At 38.5% G+C, this 15,706-nt stretch overlaps 1 protein-coding gene across 1 annotated transcript in view; it reads left to right on the top strand.

The window, feature by feature from the left end:
- GAS7 (growth arrest specific 7) overlaps positions 1–3,208 on the top strand; it is a 306,684-nt gene extending 303,476 nt beyond the window's left edge. The window contains exon 14 of the mRNA XM_044676359.1: positions 3,095–3,208. Coding sequence (XP_044532294.1) covers positions 3,095–3,208 — 114 coding nt within the window. The remainder of the gene's footprint in view (positions 1–3,094) is intronic.
- The last annotated feature ends 12,498 nt before the right edge of the window (positions 3,209–15,706 follow it).

The following is a 15,706-nucleotide window of genomic DNA, read 5'->3' as shown; positions in this document are numbered from 1 at the left end:
GAAACAGGATCAGTGCACTTAGGATCCAAAGATCAGATGAGTCGTCAGCAAACGCATCAGCTTTTAGTGTAAGAAATAGGTAGAACCCAACATGGTGCAATGAAAAGAGTACTGACTTTGGAGTCAGAGGTTTGACTTATTCTTGACAATTCTTGACAATTTTTATTGCATGTGTGACCTAGGACAAGTCATTAACTCTCTGGGTCTCGGTTTCCTCATTAGTTGTATTATAGTCTCAAAAATTCCTTCCCGCTCCAAATCCATAATCCTGTAGGTTCACCTAAGAAAGTATAATCTTCTAAATTTTCCCAGAAGCCATTGTCAGCTCATATAATGGGGCTCTTGGAAATCACTTCCACTTCTGTAATATATAGTGGAAATAAAGCTATAAAGCACTTTCCAAACAACCCAGTGAAGAAAGTCGGGCAAATATTATCTTCATTTTAGACAGGCAACAGGCCTAGAGAAAAGAGATTTTTTTTTTCATAGTCTCAGAACCAAGACTAAGAATACAGGTCTCTACTGACCTGCAATCTGCCACCTGAACAGACTGAGAGACTCCTTTCTGACCAGAAGCAAGCCTGATGTGTGTATCATCACTTTCACTATCAGTATTTTAGATAAGAGATAAGAAACACAGCTCCACACTCTGGTCCAATGCTAGTCACTCAGTCACCTACCACTTATTAAATTTGAATTAGGAAGACCAGAGTTCAAATATGAATTCAAATATGCCCCTAGGCAAGTCATTTAACCCCGTTTGCATCAGTTTCCTCATCTGTAAAATGAGCTGGAGAAGAACTAACAAACCCCTCCCATATCTTTGCCAAGAAAACCCCATATAGCATCACAAAAAGTCAGATATGACTGAAACAACTAAACTATAACCAGGAAGTATATTAAACATAGGGGATACAAAAAAAGGGCCCCCCCAAAAAAATCCTTTGTTCTCAAGGAGCTCAACAATCTAATGGTCAGAAGAAAGATCAGAAGAAAGTTTTCATTCTATATATGATATTTGTGTTCTTCTGAGGGATGCTCCACTTAGATGTCCAATTTTTTTTTTAAACCCTTACTATTTGTCTAAGTATCATTTCCAAGTTCTAGGTATCAGCAGAGCAGTAAAGGCTAGGCAACTGGAATTAAGTGACTTGCCCAGGGTCACATAGTCAGGACATGTCGGAGGCCAGATATAAACCCACAACCTCTCACATCCTGGCCTGGCTCTCTGTTCATTGAGCTACCTAGCTGCCCCTCAGATGTTTAATTATAGTGACCATTATGGCTATTCATTTGGGTACAGAACACAGTCCTTACATAGGCTGCCAAGACAAATCATCTAACTATGCAATCAAGTCCCAAAACATTTATTTAATACTTCCCTTTTATTCCTCCAAATCAAGGAAGGAGAGAATTGGAAATTAATGCAAAAGCAGTGGGGGCAGCTTTGAATCTGAATTTGTGTAGGCAAAGCCATTGTTCTTAAAATGTGTTACCAGCCCTCCTCTTTCAGATAGAACAGGCAGGATCCCTAGAGCTAAACTGAATAGACAATCAAGGCTTTGATAGCTGAAGTTTTACACTATAAAGTACAATATTGGGAAGAAGTCTAATAGGATGCTAGTCAGGGAACCTCAGTGGGACTCAAAAACTAGAGAAATTTGGATACCAAAGAACTAGGACATTGATCGACTTTGAACATGGACAGATTAAAGCATCAATGTATTAATAGCTAGACAACTACCATTGGCAGATACAAGTTCCATGTCTTACAAGAAATTAGCAGCTATTTTCTTCCAGAGACATTTTAGGTGGGCCTAACTATACTCTACCACATCAAAATCAGGAGGCAGGGGCAGCTGGGTAGCTCAGTGGATTGAGTCAGGCCTAGAGACAGGAGGTCCTAGGTTCAAATCCGGCCTCAGACACTTCCCAGCTGTGTGACCCTGGGCAAGTCACTTGACCCCCATTGCCTACCCTTACCACTCTTCCACCTATAAGTCAATACACAGAAGTTAAGGGTTTAAAATAAATAAATAAATAAAATAAAATAAAATCAGGAGGCAGTGAGATAGGAACCTTTGCTAAAGTATATAGTATCACCTTAATCTATTTCCTTTTACAACAGAAAACCAATATAACCTCATTATTTTTATAGCATTTCCTAAAAGCTTGGTAATTACGTTCATAGATTCACAAAAAACTAGAGATGGGAGGAACCTCAATACAGCCCTCTCATTTCAAGGAGGAAATTGAAGCCCAGGGAGAAGAAATGACTTACTGGAGGTCCCACAGCCAGTCCTTCTGACTATTTTCCCAGTTTTCTTTCCGCTCCTCAAAATAGTGCTTTCCCTTGAGGTCTCAGAATATTTTATTAGAGCGCTATTGTGGTGGGGTGGATCTGGTTCAGTTGAATCTTAATCATTATATTTTCCTAGCACCTTAAGTTTTACAAAGCATTTTCCCCCTACTTTTCATGTTGTATAAGTATTGAGGAGCAACTAGATGGCATAGTTCTATTGAGTCCTGGACCTGGAGACAGGAATACTCATCTTCCTAAATTCAAATCTGACTTCAGACACTTCCCAGCTGTGTAACTCTGGACAAGTCACTTAACCCATGTTGGCTTCAGTTTCCTCATCATAAAATGAGCTGGAGAAAGAAATGGCAAACCCCTCCAGTATCTTTGCCAAGAAAACCTTAATGGGGTCACATTAGACATGATTGAAAGCAATTGAACAAGCCTAGAAACTATTTTATAAATGAAGTAACTAAAGACAGCTAGGTGGCACTTCCTATGTGACCCTGTTAAAGTCTAACCTTTACCACTCTAAGTTGGAAGTAATAGTTTTGATTCTGAGATGGAAGGTAAACATTTTAAATATATTTGTATATTAACTGAGATTCAGAGAAGGGAGGTGATACTTGTTCAGTCACACAGCTAATATACACTAGAGGTGAAATTTGAACCCTAATCTTCCAATTCCAACATTCTTTTTACTACAACAGGCTCCTAATAGGAAACAGATAACTAGCTTCTTCTCCTCACATCTGACCTGACCTCTAACTGTCCTTTTCTCTATGTCCTCTTTAGACAGTAGAACCTGTGGATCAACTCCTTCGGAAAGTGGATCCTGCTAAAGACAGAGAGCTGTGGGTAAAAGAACACAAAACTGGAGATATCCGACCTGTGGATATGGAAATCTAGACTGAATAAGTCATTCTTTGAATGGGTTTATTGTTGGGGTTTTAGGATCCCACTCAGAAATGGGGTTCTCTCTTTGGGAGCCCATTGTCAAGCCGGGAAGGGTTTATGCTACCATTCTACCCATTGTTCTGTTTGGTGAAGTAGCTGGAGTGTCTCCATTCCCCACTCCAGATTCAGAAGATAGACAAAGATACCCTTGCCTTTAATACCATCACTAAACTCCCCAGCTCCCCATCCTGTGCTGTTCTGAGAGCAAACTGAAAAATTCACTTTCTGGAATATGGCAGTGCTCTGTTTTTACTCATGTGACATGCTTTAAAGACCCAGTTGTATAACATACTTGTGATTCTTGAGGGGTCACCAGGGCTTAGCTCTCAGCAAGCCTAGAAGAAGCTCCTCCTCTCCATGGAATCTAAGGACTAAGGAAAAGTTGTTAACTTCTTTCTCCAAAATGAACACCAAAATGAATTGGGCTGGAAAGGGAGATACCCCCATAGCTAGAATATCCCTTCTACATCCATCCAAGTCCTTTGTTTTTGATCTATCTGATACTTAAAGCTTTTCTCTTTGGCATCTGAAACATTTCACCATAGAATCATCTATCTGAACCTATGAGGGATTCCTGGAAATGAGCACTTGCTTCTCTCATCACAAAACTGACCCTGCCCTTCTTTTAAAACCTGAAATAATAATGGTGGAACTACCTCATTAGAAATTGGCCCCAATTTTCCCTTCCCATTTGCAGTGGGTGTTTTTGTTTTGATTTGTCTTGTTTTTCTTTCTGCATAGATAGGGCTTCTTGAATCTTTGGACCTATGTCATCATCCTCTATTGTTTTGGGAAATATCAAGTCAACAGTTTAAGACAGTTTTTTTTTTTTAAAGGCTAAGTCTCATCATATGAAGCTTTTTGGAAGTCCTTACTTTTCAATGTCTCATTCTGCTCATTTCAGTGGTTTAGGAGTGGATCTCACCTCATCTCAGGGGTCACTTAAAGCAGGCTATCAATTACCTGGATCCTTCTCCTTCACATCATCATTTCCATTTATTGTTTTTATCTAGTATCTGTTCTCTCTATTTACATCAAAGTGATTGAGCATTTTTAAGCATCAAGACCCAGGATCTTGGTTTTAAGATGGGATAGGAATCCTATATTTGGCTTCCTCCCATAATCATGCCCTTGGTCACCTTGGCCATCCCAAAAGATTTTTCTTTTTATTTTTTTCAACCCTTACTTTCATCAAAAGAGCAGTAAGGCTAAGCAATGTTAAAGTTAAGTGACTTGCTCAGGGTCACACAGCTAGGAAGTTTCTGAGGTCAGATTTGAACCCAGAACTTCCCATCTTCAAGCTTGGCTATCTTTCTACTGAGCCACCTAGCTGCCCCTACCAGCCTGTGCCATCTTCCTAGGTACCTGGTATAATTTTCCAACTCAAGTCTTTGGTAACAATATCCTTCAAAGTTTCCTATCAGTGGAGAATATCTCTTTGGAATCTGTGGAATTTGCCCAGATCTCACTAATTTCCTTAATAGAGGACATGGCTCTCCCATTATGACTTTCTGGTGATAAATTCTAACTGTTCCAACTCTTATCATTCTCTGGCTGCTTCTCCCTATCCCTTCCACTTTCATTGGTACTATACAAAGTTTCTTTTTCTTGTTTTAGCTGGTATCCATTCTTGACCTTCGGTTCTGTGAACTAGTTCACAGCAAACCAAAACCAGAAGGCCAAGGATTGATTAGAATGCTTTTGTCATTGCTTCCTTCTACCTTAAATGCCTTTTCCCTCAATTTTATGTTCCATATCTCTCCTACAGCAGCAGCCCTAAAAACTAGTCCCTCAAAGCCCTCTTAAATCCTGTGTGTGTGTGTGTGTGTGTGTGTGTGTGTGTGTGTGTGTGTGTGTGCGCATGCANTGTGTGTGTGTGTGTGTGTGTGTGTGTGTGTGTGTGTGTGTGTGTGAGTGCGCATGCATGTCTGTTAGAGTGAGAAAGGATGGGGGGAATTTAAATTTAAGGAAGGGAATTTACCCATTAAATCTTATTGCTCATACATTAGATTTCATAGGCTTTGGAGTTGGAAGGATCTTTGGTAATCATATAGTCTCTACCATAGGATCAAAAATCTAGAGCTTGAAAAAAGCCTCAGAAGTTATCTAGTCCAATCCCCTCTTTTTACAAATAAAGAAACTAGAGACCAGGGAGATCAAGGGACTTGTCCAGGCAGTAAATATGCAGTTCTCCTCCCACTCCATGGTGATGTTCTTCTGAAGCCTAAAGAATATAGGTAGATCTAGGATTAGAACTAAGGACTGCCTACATTTTCTCTCCCTTGGTTATGACTTTAAATTTGCATCTGTGAAATTAGTACTTAAATGGTATCCACCCACCTCAGACAAGGGCAGGATTAGAAGATTTTGATTGGGGGGATTTTCAGACTGCCATAATATTTCACTAGTTTTTTGTGAATCTTTCTGTACAGCTTACATGAGCATCTAATTCCTCTTGCTCTTTTTTTTTTTTTTTTTTTTTTTTTTGGAAAGATGGCTAAGTTACTAAGCTAAGGTACTTAACTAAGAAGAAGGGAGATACTTTTTTTTTTTTTTTTTTTTTAGTAACCCTTATCTTCCATCTTAGGATCAATACTGTGTATTGGTTCTAAGGCATAAGGGTGGTAAGAACTAGACAATGGAGGTTAAGTGACTTATCGAGGATCACGAGCTAAGTATCTGAGGTCAGATTTGAACCCAGGACCTTCCCATCTCAGGGCTTGGCTCTCAATCCACTGAGTCAGCTAGCTGCCCCCAGTCTCTCTTTTTTTTTACTAGAATTAAAATCCTAAGGAAGAAGTCAATTTTTGGAACTGGCAGTATGAAGAAATATCATTGTGGTCTGATGTTCTACATAGATTTGGAGAATGGGTGATTAGATTGAGGCTGTCAAGTGATATTCAGTTATTTCTCGCATAATTGTAGTTCTTTGGTTTCTTTTACAAAATTAGAGGTAAGTGTAGTGGAGGGACAGGATTGAGAGGGTTGAAGAATCATCTTTGGTTCAGCAAATGAATGTTTATGTGGTTTTTCAAGTTCTAAGCAAAGGTTAAGTGATACTTTATTATTCCAATGAGTTGATCTTTCATTGTAGGGAACCTAAATTCTTTCTTCCTCCAGTATGAGATCAGTACACCTTTTCTTCTTTTCCACTTCTTACTGGTCAGTCATTTGTGTACCATCACAGAGAAAGCTCTTCTTTGCTTCCTAAAAAAGCCACAACAGCTTGTGATAGAGTAATTTGGATTTAGATCTTGGTAGCTGAACTCAACCATTCCTTTCCAGACCAATAAAATAGCCATTCCAAAAAAATGATAGTCTCATTCATTCTGCCTGCAATTTATTATCCAAGTTTTAGTGTCTACTTCTTCGATCAGGATGAGCAAATTAGATTTCTTGGAATTGGGGATCTAAATGTTCATTAACTACTTAAAATGTTTTATTTGATATCACAGTATCAATAGGTTGCTATCCACATCGTTGGAGACTATTTCCATCATGGGTCATTTTGAAGTATTTAGAAGTTGGGTAAATAGAAGGAACCTAGCTTATTAGAATCAGATGAAGGTGGAGTGTTCAAGGGACATGAATAACTAAAACTCCATGGAGCTGTCACAGGGTAATTCATGAGCTTTTGCATACCAAATAGGTCAAGGGTTCACTGAGTACCTGTTGTGTACCCAGATCTTTCTTACCCAGATGATAAAAAAAAAATTTCCAAAAGCTTCTCTCTGGAACATAGTGAACATTGATATATTTCACATCAAAAAAAAAAAAACAAAAAAAACAATAAAATCCCCAGCAAAGCCACTGGCATTCAGCATGAACATTCTGTTGCCATAGCAACTCTCCCCTTGATTTTCCGCTCCTTCAGAAGCAAACTAGCCCTATATCCACCTATGATAAAAGAATAATTCTCTTTGCTTAACTACTCATAATCAGGATTTTAAAATCCCCAGAATAAACTGACAATGTAAATAAGTGAGGGGAGCAGGAAAAAGGGTAAAGTGTTGTTTTCTAAGAATTTAGATTCTGAGACAATATAAGATTCCAATAACTGATTAATGCTTTATATCTCCATAGTTTTATCTATTGGGCTCTTGCCACTTACTTGATAGGGCTAAAAATAAAACATTGGTTAGTAGGGGAAGCAAGTATTAACAATTACTAAATTCAGGAATTTGTTTTCTTCACTTTTATATTTTAAAAAATAAATGCTTTTAAAAATTAAGGTCAAATGCCTAATTAGCATTATCAGCAAGTGAAAGCACTGACTGAGCAGGAGTCCATTATTGAAAGTCCAGGCTGGCCTCAATGATTCTTAATGAATGAGCCTATTTTATTTCAAATATGTGAGTAGCCTTCACTATAATAATATAACTAGGACCCTAGTTAATTAATTTGCACATTAAAGAGTGCAATTAAAGCAAAGTACTTTAAGAGCTATATCAACTTACTATGTCAGCATTTAAGAAAGATAAGGTCACTGTGCATGTTGTCAGTCATACTTCTCCAACACTCTTGTTCCAAGGAAGGAAAATGCCATACCTAGTTTCTCTAAAGGAATGACTTGCTTTGGAGTTTGGTTTTTGGTCCTCTATCTTCGGTTTGATTTTTTTCTTTTTTTTTTTTAAAGCCCTTACATTCCATCTTAGAATCAATACTGTATTGTTTCCAAGACAGAAGAACCATAAGGGCCAGGCAATAGGGTTAAGTGGCTTGTCCTAGGTCATACAGCTAGGAAGTGTCTGAGACCAGATATGAACCCAGGACTTCCTTTCTCTAGGTTTGGCTTTCAATCCACTGAGCCACATAGGTGCCTTCTTCTGCTCATTTACACAAATATCTCTACCCTTCCCATTCAGATTCTAAATATGCTTCATTTTCAAATGCCAGGAGAACCTATGAGTTATATTTTATTCTTGGACTTCCATCTCTAGTGTTATGGGAGAAATATCTCCACCCTGAGTTCATATGGTGAGCAACTACTGCCCAATATCTATTTACCACAATGCAATAAAGACAAAACCGGTTTTATTATTATGCTTGAGCATAGGTTCAGATCTCAGAAAAAAACCTGAGCAATCATGAGGATTCTTAGTCATTAGGCAAAATTATATCAGAGGGATAGAGAAATAATTATTTTACATATTGCAATCTTATACATTCCTATTAAGCCATAAAAGTTAAGGAGAAGATAAATCTAGAATTCCATGCTTCCTTTAATGTCATAAAAAATTGAACAAAGTTAAACAAATTATTAATCTCATAAGTCCCTTGAGGGGACAAACTCCATCAAAAGATAGGTAAACTAAATCAGGGTACAGATAAACAACACTTACATGGATTCACAAATAAGCTGATTGAGGAAAAGGAGGATTTACATCTCACCATAGAGTCAGAGACACTAAGTAAATAAAACATTCCTATAACACTGGTTTACCCAAAACCAATTTGTTTGGGTTTTTTTGTTTCACAGTGCTAAATATGTCTTTCTACTTAGGCTATAATGACTAGCTAGTGGGGTCTCTATGTTTATATTACTATCACTGAAAGGTATTTGGTAACCACCCAAAGTAGCATGATTACTAGGAAAAGCTTTGGACTAAAATCAAAATACCTGGATTCCAGTCCAACCACTTCCTTGAAAAAGTCGAGTGACTTTGATTAAGTTACTTCATCTCTGTGATCCTTATTGTCTTCAACTATACAAAGGGGAATTGAACCTAACAAGCCTATCTCTTTATTGCACCATTTCCAATTTGATATCAGTTTCTTTATACATGGCCTGACCATATCTGGGATCTTTCACCCTATCTTTGAACTGACATACTCTTCATAAAGTTTCCAAATAATCCTTAGGAAAGGAAATTTCATTTTTGAAATTTGAAGAACTTGAAAATTATAGTCTTCTTAGGGTTCAAATTGAGGCAGAATAATAATCTCAGTGCTGTCAGGAATAGAATAGACCCCTCAAATAGGACCTGTCCCACGGACCTAGCCTAGTCCAAATTCCTCTATCCTATATTCATCTATATTGTACTTTCAGGCTTTAGTGAAAAGTGATCTCTGGAAGACAACGTAGTACATCTCCAAAGGACATTTGATATACTCAGTATCAGGAAGACCTGTGCATAGGGAAAGGGAGTCAGGTGAGTTTTGGGTTAGAATTTGGGGACTTTCCCTCTGACTTAGTTCCTGCATTCTCTCTCTGTCTACATAGGCATACTGTAAAGAACCTCATTCCTATCACAACATATGTATTTGAGGGCAAGTAATTCAGATAATGGGACCAAAGCAAATGCCCCATCCTTCCTTAGGCTTTGGGAGTTGAAGCAGTTGATCTTTTCAGGGGCTTCTGTAGAGAGCTATTTGTTGGGACATGGTTAGGGTAGCTAGCCTAATGTCTCTCTTTGACCTAGCCTGTAATATATTTGAGAGTGTTGAGTTTTTCTCCTGAATAACTTGGGTTCAAGGGATTCTTCTATTATTATACCAGGATCATGAAATGGAGAATTCAAGGACATATGGGTGGTCTAAATTAGTTGGGCATTGGAAAGTGAGATGCCTAAGCATGCCTTGATGCAAAGTAGCCTAATTTGCTATATTTTCTTGGAGCAAGTAATTTCACCTATTCCAGCCCACTAGAGCATTTGGAACAAACCATCTGGGTCCTGTCTGGAAGGCTCCTCTTACCATTATTTTACAATATGCACCTCACCAGTATCTGGTATCTTTGTTGCCAAGAATCCTCCCTCCAACCCTAATGTTTTTTTCTGTTAAATAAATTCAGTTTGGATGACCTCTGGGATCCCTCCTTAAACTCTTAAGTATATGTAGTTCTACATTTCTTCTCTGATCATGACACCTTTTCCCTCCAACTCAACACCACCACTCCCAACCTTTGAGATCCCAAGGGGAAATTTTGCTACAGACACAAGTGGGGAGCAAGAAACTAAAATGGGAAGAAACTGAAGTGGGGAGCAATAAACTAAAATGGGTAAATTGAGCATTCACAACTGCTGGCAGGAGGCAGTGTCCTTAGGGTGCAACTCTTTCCTTTTTCCAGTGATTCTACACCTTCCTTCCCCTCAGAATCAATGATGGATGAGAGGCAGTCATCCCAGAGACATACACATACTGCTTTCCAGTATCAAAGTGGAATTTTCTAACAAAATACACTTGCTTGTTTGGTCTGTTTTCTGTAACTTTTGCTAAATACTTTATATGTTTTTAAAGTTAAAAAGCTGTGTCTCCTGCCAGCATTACTCATTCTGGTATGAAAGTATTTACTTTACATTCTATATCTTTCGATCCTCTTTGGCTTCATAGATTGGTAAATATAATTGATGTAATATAATTTATAAGTAACACTGTTGCAACTCTAATCTCTTTGGAACCTGTAACCCATTTTTCTTCCCATAATGGCATTAGTGTGTTTTAAGGCTGAAGAATTAAATGTTTAAAGGGTTTTAATTCTGAAAATTTATTATATATAATTGTTCCGTATTATTATAAAGCATTTTCATGAAGTTAAACTCTATTTCTCTATATTTTTCTGCAAGTTGGTGTATACACTTCAGATTCTTAGAGTCATTCTATGTAAAATAAACTGTACAGAGACACATTCCAGTTGTGGGTTTATTCTTTCTAGAGCCCTCTCCTGCCTCCCCAGTGTGACAGTCATTTTGCCCCAAAAACATCAAGGGCAGCCCAACTAACTGCCTAGTTACACCAACATAATAGATCATCCAATCCTTATCTCCTGTAGTCTCCCTCCACCCTTCCATATTACCTTCAGTTTTCTCTCATCTTCCATATTGGTGACTCTTCTCTACTGGCATCCTTCCTCAATTCTCTTCTGTAAATGTCCTCACTTCTTTATCTCCTATCCTGCTACTTTTCTTAACTCTATTCATTAAGTGCCTACTTTGTGCAAAGACAATGTGATGTAATGAATCAGCCTTAGAGTCAGGAAGTTCTGGATTTGAGTCCTGCCATCACACAAACTGATGGTGTGGTCCTGGGCAAATCAGGGCACCCCTCAGTGCCCCAGGAGACTTTCTAAGCCTATAAATTTCAGAACAGTTGCACATCTGCATTGGTAGAGGGAGTTCTTCATGGGGAATTCTCTATATCAATGAAAACTACAGGTCCAGGAAAATAATATGCAAGGGATTCTTCCAGAGATCGTCTAGATCAATCTCTAGATTTTTCATTTCCTTTGCCTGTAAGTAGACTGGAGAGAGGAAGGGTCAGCTATGCACTTTGTCTCCCAATATACATATAGCCCAGGGTGGAAGTCAAAATAGAAGGGGATAAAGCAGGCAGTCCAGAGAAAAGAGTGTCGTGTAATCAGGGGCAGAGGAAGATGCGGGGTGCAGCTAGACCACACCAGGGAGGTTTGGATTTTTGCAGTAAGGAAGCCAGAAGGAGACTCAAGTGGTTATTTCCTGGGCAGAGTAATCTCAGCAATTAAAATGATCTTGGGGTTTTAAGAAAAGTTTGTGACTCACAGACTTAACAAACACATTCATAATATATCATTTTCAACAACTTGTTTGCCTAAAGAGCATAAACTTTCCCTTGTATAAAAGATGTTTATGCAGGTTTTCAAATAAACCTCTAGGTCATGACTCCCAGCAGCAACAACACAGCTGTCTGTATACTACTAGTTCAGTCCCCTCTGAGCATATATTAATCACAGCAGAAAATTAGGACCCAACAGATTCTGACTGGGCCACATTTTACTATGGATTCCAATCCTAGAAGCCTTAACTCTGGTTTTTTCCATATTTCCTGTGCTAAGGGTGAATGGCTAGGAAGCAATGGCTGCTGACTGTCCTCTGACCCTTCCCAATCCCTTCAGATCTTCCTGCTTCTACTCTGATCTTGGTTTCTTCTTTTAATGTCTTGGCTTCATTCTTTGTCCTCAGCTTTAGCCCAGAACTCCTTCACAACCATCTAATTTGGTAAAGCTCAGCATAGATCTGACTTGCTGTCACAAAGTATTATCTACTGGGATGAGAGTGGGAATGACAAACAAATATGGAAATGAGTGTGCTACCAACAAGAAACCATAGTCACCTAGACCTCAGCACTGCACCCTCCCTAAATCTTGCTGGGGCACTAGCCCCAAGGTTAGTCAGAAAATCAACCAATTATAATACCTTTTCTCCGTGGGGCTGATGGCTAAAGAGAGAGAGGAGAACCTCAGAAAAGTAAGAGAATTAGTTCTCGCAGTCTGAGACAGAGTGCAGTTATCAACAAAAAACAGAATTAAAAGGCACCTTAGAAATCATTAGTTAAAACCCCTCTTTAAAAAAATTCCTTTATCTTCTCTTGCAATCTATACTAAGTATCAGTTCCAAGGCTGGGCAACTGGGGTTAAAGTGACTTGCCCAGGGTCATATAGCTAGGAAGTATCCAAGGTCAGATTTGAACCCAGGACCTCCTGTCTCTAGGTGTGGCTCCCTAACTTGTCAAGGACATGCAGGTAAGTAACTCATATGTTTTAGACTAGATGAGCCTTGAGATCCTTTCCAACTCTCAGATTGGAAGATTCTATAAATGACAGAGCTAGGATTTGAACTTGGGATCCTCTGACTTTTGGCCTACCACCCCCTTTCCAGAAAAAATATTACTTAGTGCCTCCTGGAAATTAATTTTTTTTTAAATTTTAATAGCAATTAATAGGAAAGATATATGTATTAATGTTTCTACCTTTTTCATTATAAGGATAAAAAAATATAAAGGCTGGTATAAATACATAAATTAGTATTTTAATTAAAGCCATGCTGATAGATAAAGTTATTAGACCACGCGCTTGTAAGCATTCAAAACTTGCCACCTAGCCATAATTGTCTCCTGTCTCCTCCTGAGTCTGCTGGCCAAGATCTACTCCCTCCTAACCCAGGAGATTTAAACTCTTCTCTGCGTGGAGATGTAGGCCTCCCCACGCCCAAAGAACCGGAACCAGAAACCCGTTGGACCACGGGAAATGTAGTTTGATAATTTCCCCGTGTCCAGAAAATACATATATATATACTTAAAGATGACATCTCCCAAATTTCACTTTTACATCATAAAATATAGTAAAGAAAGGTGCAAACTAGAAACATTGAACTTTGAAATTATGAAACCATTTATTGACCTAAACTATTCACTGCCCCCAAATGAACCTGTGGCCATCACAGTCTCCCTGTATTGCTGCAGCACCCACAAGGGAGCGGTGGTGCCCACTTTTGGAATCACTGCACTATACCATAGTGTTTTCCTGGCTTATCCAACATGATATACTAGTAAATAGCAGAACTAGGCTTTTAATGGAGATCTTCTAACATGGAAGTCTTCTGTCTTCTCAGTCACCTCCTCTCTCAGTTCCTGGACAGGGCAAGGAGAAATTAGTTGAGTGTTCCAAAACAACTTTTCTTGCTGGGAAAAAAAAATTACACTAAGTGAAATACTACTTTGCAATTTCCTTGTTAATTTGGTTCTGGAGTTCTTAAAATGAAGAAGTTGGAAAAGGTAAAGCTTTAAATCCTGTGATCTTGGTTTCCACCTTAAAAGGGTAAAACTAATTTTTCACCACTTCTCCTGCCCTAGAGCATGATCTATGATCCTGGGGCCACTGGAAGCTTTCAATTAGAGACAGGATCATTATTTAGTTAAGGGTTAGACTAGATGGTCTCTGAAGTCCTTTCAAACAATCCAATTCTATGACTATAGTTACTTTATTCCAGTAGGAAAATCAATAAATCAACAAAAAAAAAAATCAAATAGCTACTACTTGCAAAACTGTGCTAATGGGGAACACAACTCATATAGGAGGGTTCAGCTGCAAGACAGATCAAACAGTCCAGTGGTCCTCAGGGTTCAGCAACAAAGCATATGGCAAACCTACCTAGTTCAGTGAATCAACTTCTGACTGTTGCTGATGGCCTGAGCCTTTAATAGAATTAAAAGCAAATAGTGGCTTTGAACTGTGGTTAAATAAACTTGGAGGCAATTAGCTATTTGACTGAGATCCATAGGAATTTGATAAGATAAGGATTTGGTTTGCAGGTCCCATGGAAAATAATTTCTCTCAAGTTAGCACATAGGTAATATTCCAAAGAGTCCATTATCCCTGTGATTCACATGTGAACACTGGCCAAAGGGCCAGTGAACAGGTATCTCCAGTCCCTGAGGTATAAATATTGTATTGTCACCAAACCTCTGTGTGTCTTTAGTTCTGTCATTAAGAGAAAATGTGAGCAATATTAAACTTCGTGTTCCCTCTTCTAACAAAATTTAGATGTCCAAGTCTCTCTCTACAGTCTAACCTCCACATGCTGCCAAAATGATTTTCTAAAGCACAAGCTTTTCTAAAGCACACATTCCCCTGCTTAGATGACTCCCTGTTCCTTCTATGATTAAATGCCGATTCCTCTGTTTTGCATTTAAAGACTTTCACAAACTGGCTCTAATCTCCCTTTCGGTTCTTATTATACATTACTCTGCCTCACACTCTTGGATTCAGCCTGACCTCCTTACTATTTACCTCACATAGGAAACACTTTCTCCAATCTGCTTTTGCACAAGATGTCTCTCCTTTAATGCACTCCTCTAATTTTTAGAATTCCTGATTTCCATCACCACTTAGCTCAAATTCCACTTACTACATGAAACTTTTCCCCATTTCCCAGATGCCAGTGCTTTCCCCATCCACAAAAAATACCGTGTGTTTTATGTGTATATATTTTGTTTTTAGATACAGTTTCCTTTTCCACCCCCTTCCCCTTAGGCATTTAATTAACTACTGAAAAACACCTACTCTGGAGAAATCTTCTAAGAAAAGATAATTGCCACTCATTTCAATGACCCAACTATTCCTGGGCCCCCAAATTAATACCCATTGATAATAAATGTTGATGTAATTGAACCTTTAATACCAAAAAAAGTCTTACATCTGTAAAGCTCCACCCCCCAAATCAATGATATAACTCACTAAGAAAGGTAATATCCTACGTCATGGAAAGATAAGAGGGGAGAAAGACTTATGGGAGAGACATTTCAACTATTTATTCTAGGGGGCCTGATGCATGAAATTATTAGTACTATGAAATAACGAATTACTAGTACTCTAAAGGAACTTAGCACAACAGGCACCAACTAAAATGTCAGGTGGCTTTCATTTTACAAAGCTAAATTCTTCCCGCAGTCAAAATGGAAATCAGTTCACACAAAGGCAAAGAAAACCTGGTAAGCTAAAGTAGAGATATTACATTTCTCCACATAAGAATATTTATATGTGTATATGTCTCCTCTTATAGAATACTTTAAAGGGCAATCTTTCTTTCTCTCTTTTTTTGTTTTTTCCTTCTCTCTCTTCCTTTCCTCCTTCCTTCCTTCCTTTCCTCCTTCCTTCCTTCCTTCCTTCCTTCCTTCCTTCCTTCCTTCCTTCCTTCC

Source organism: Gracilinanus agilis, chromosome 4 (genome assembly GCF_016433145.1).
Source record: "Gracilinanus agilis isolate LMUSP501 chromosome 4, AgileGrace, whole genome shotgun sequence".
In the NCBI taxonomy this organism is placed as follows: Eukaryota; Metazoa; Chordata; class Mammalia; order Didelphimorphia; family Didelphidae; genus Gracilinanus; species Gracilinanus agilis.
Note: the sequence above shows the minus strand (reverse complement) of the source record. Positions and strands in the feature narration are given on the sequence as shown.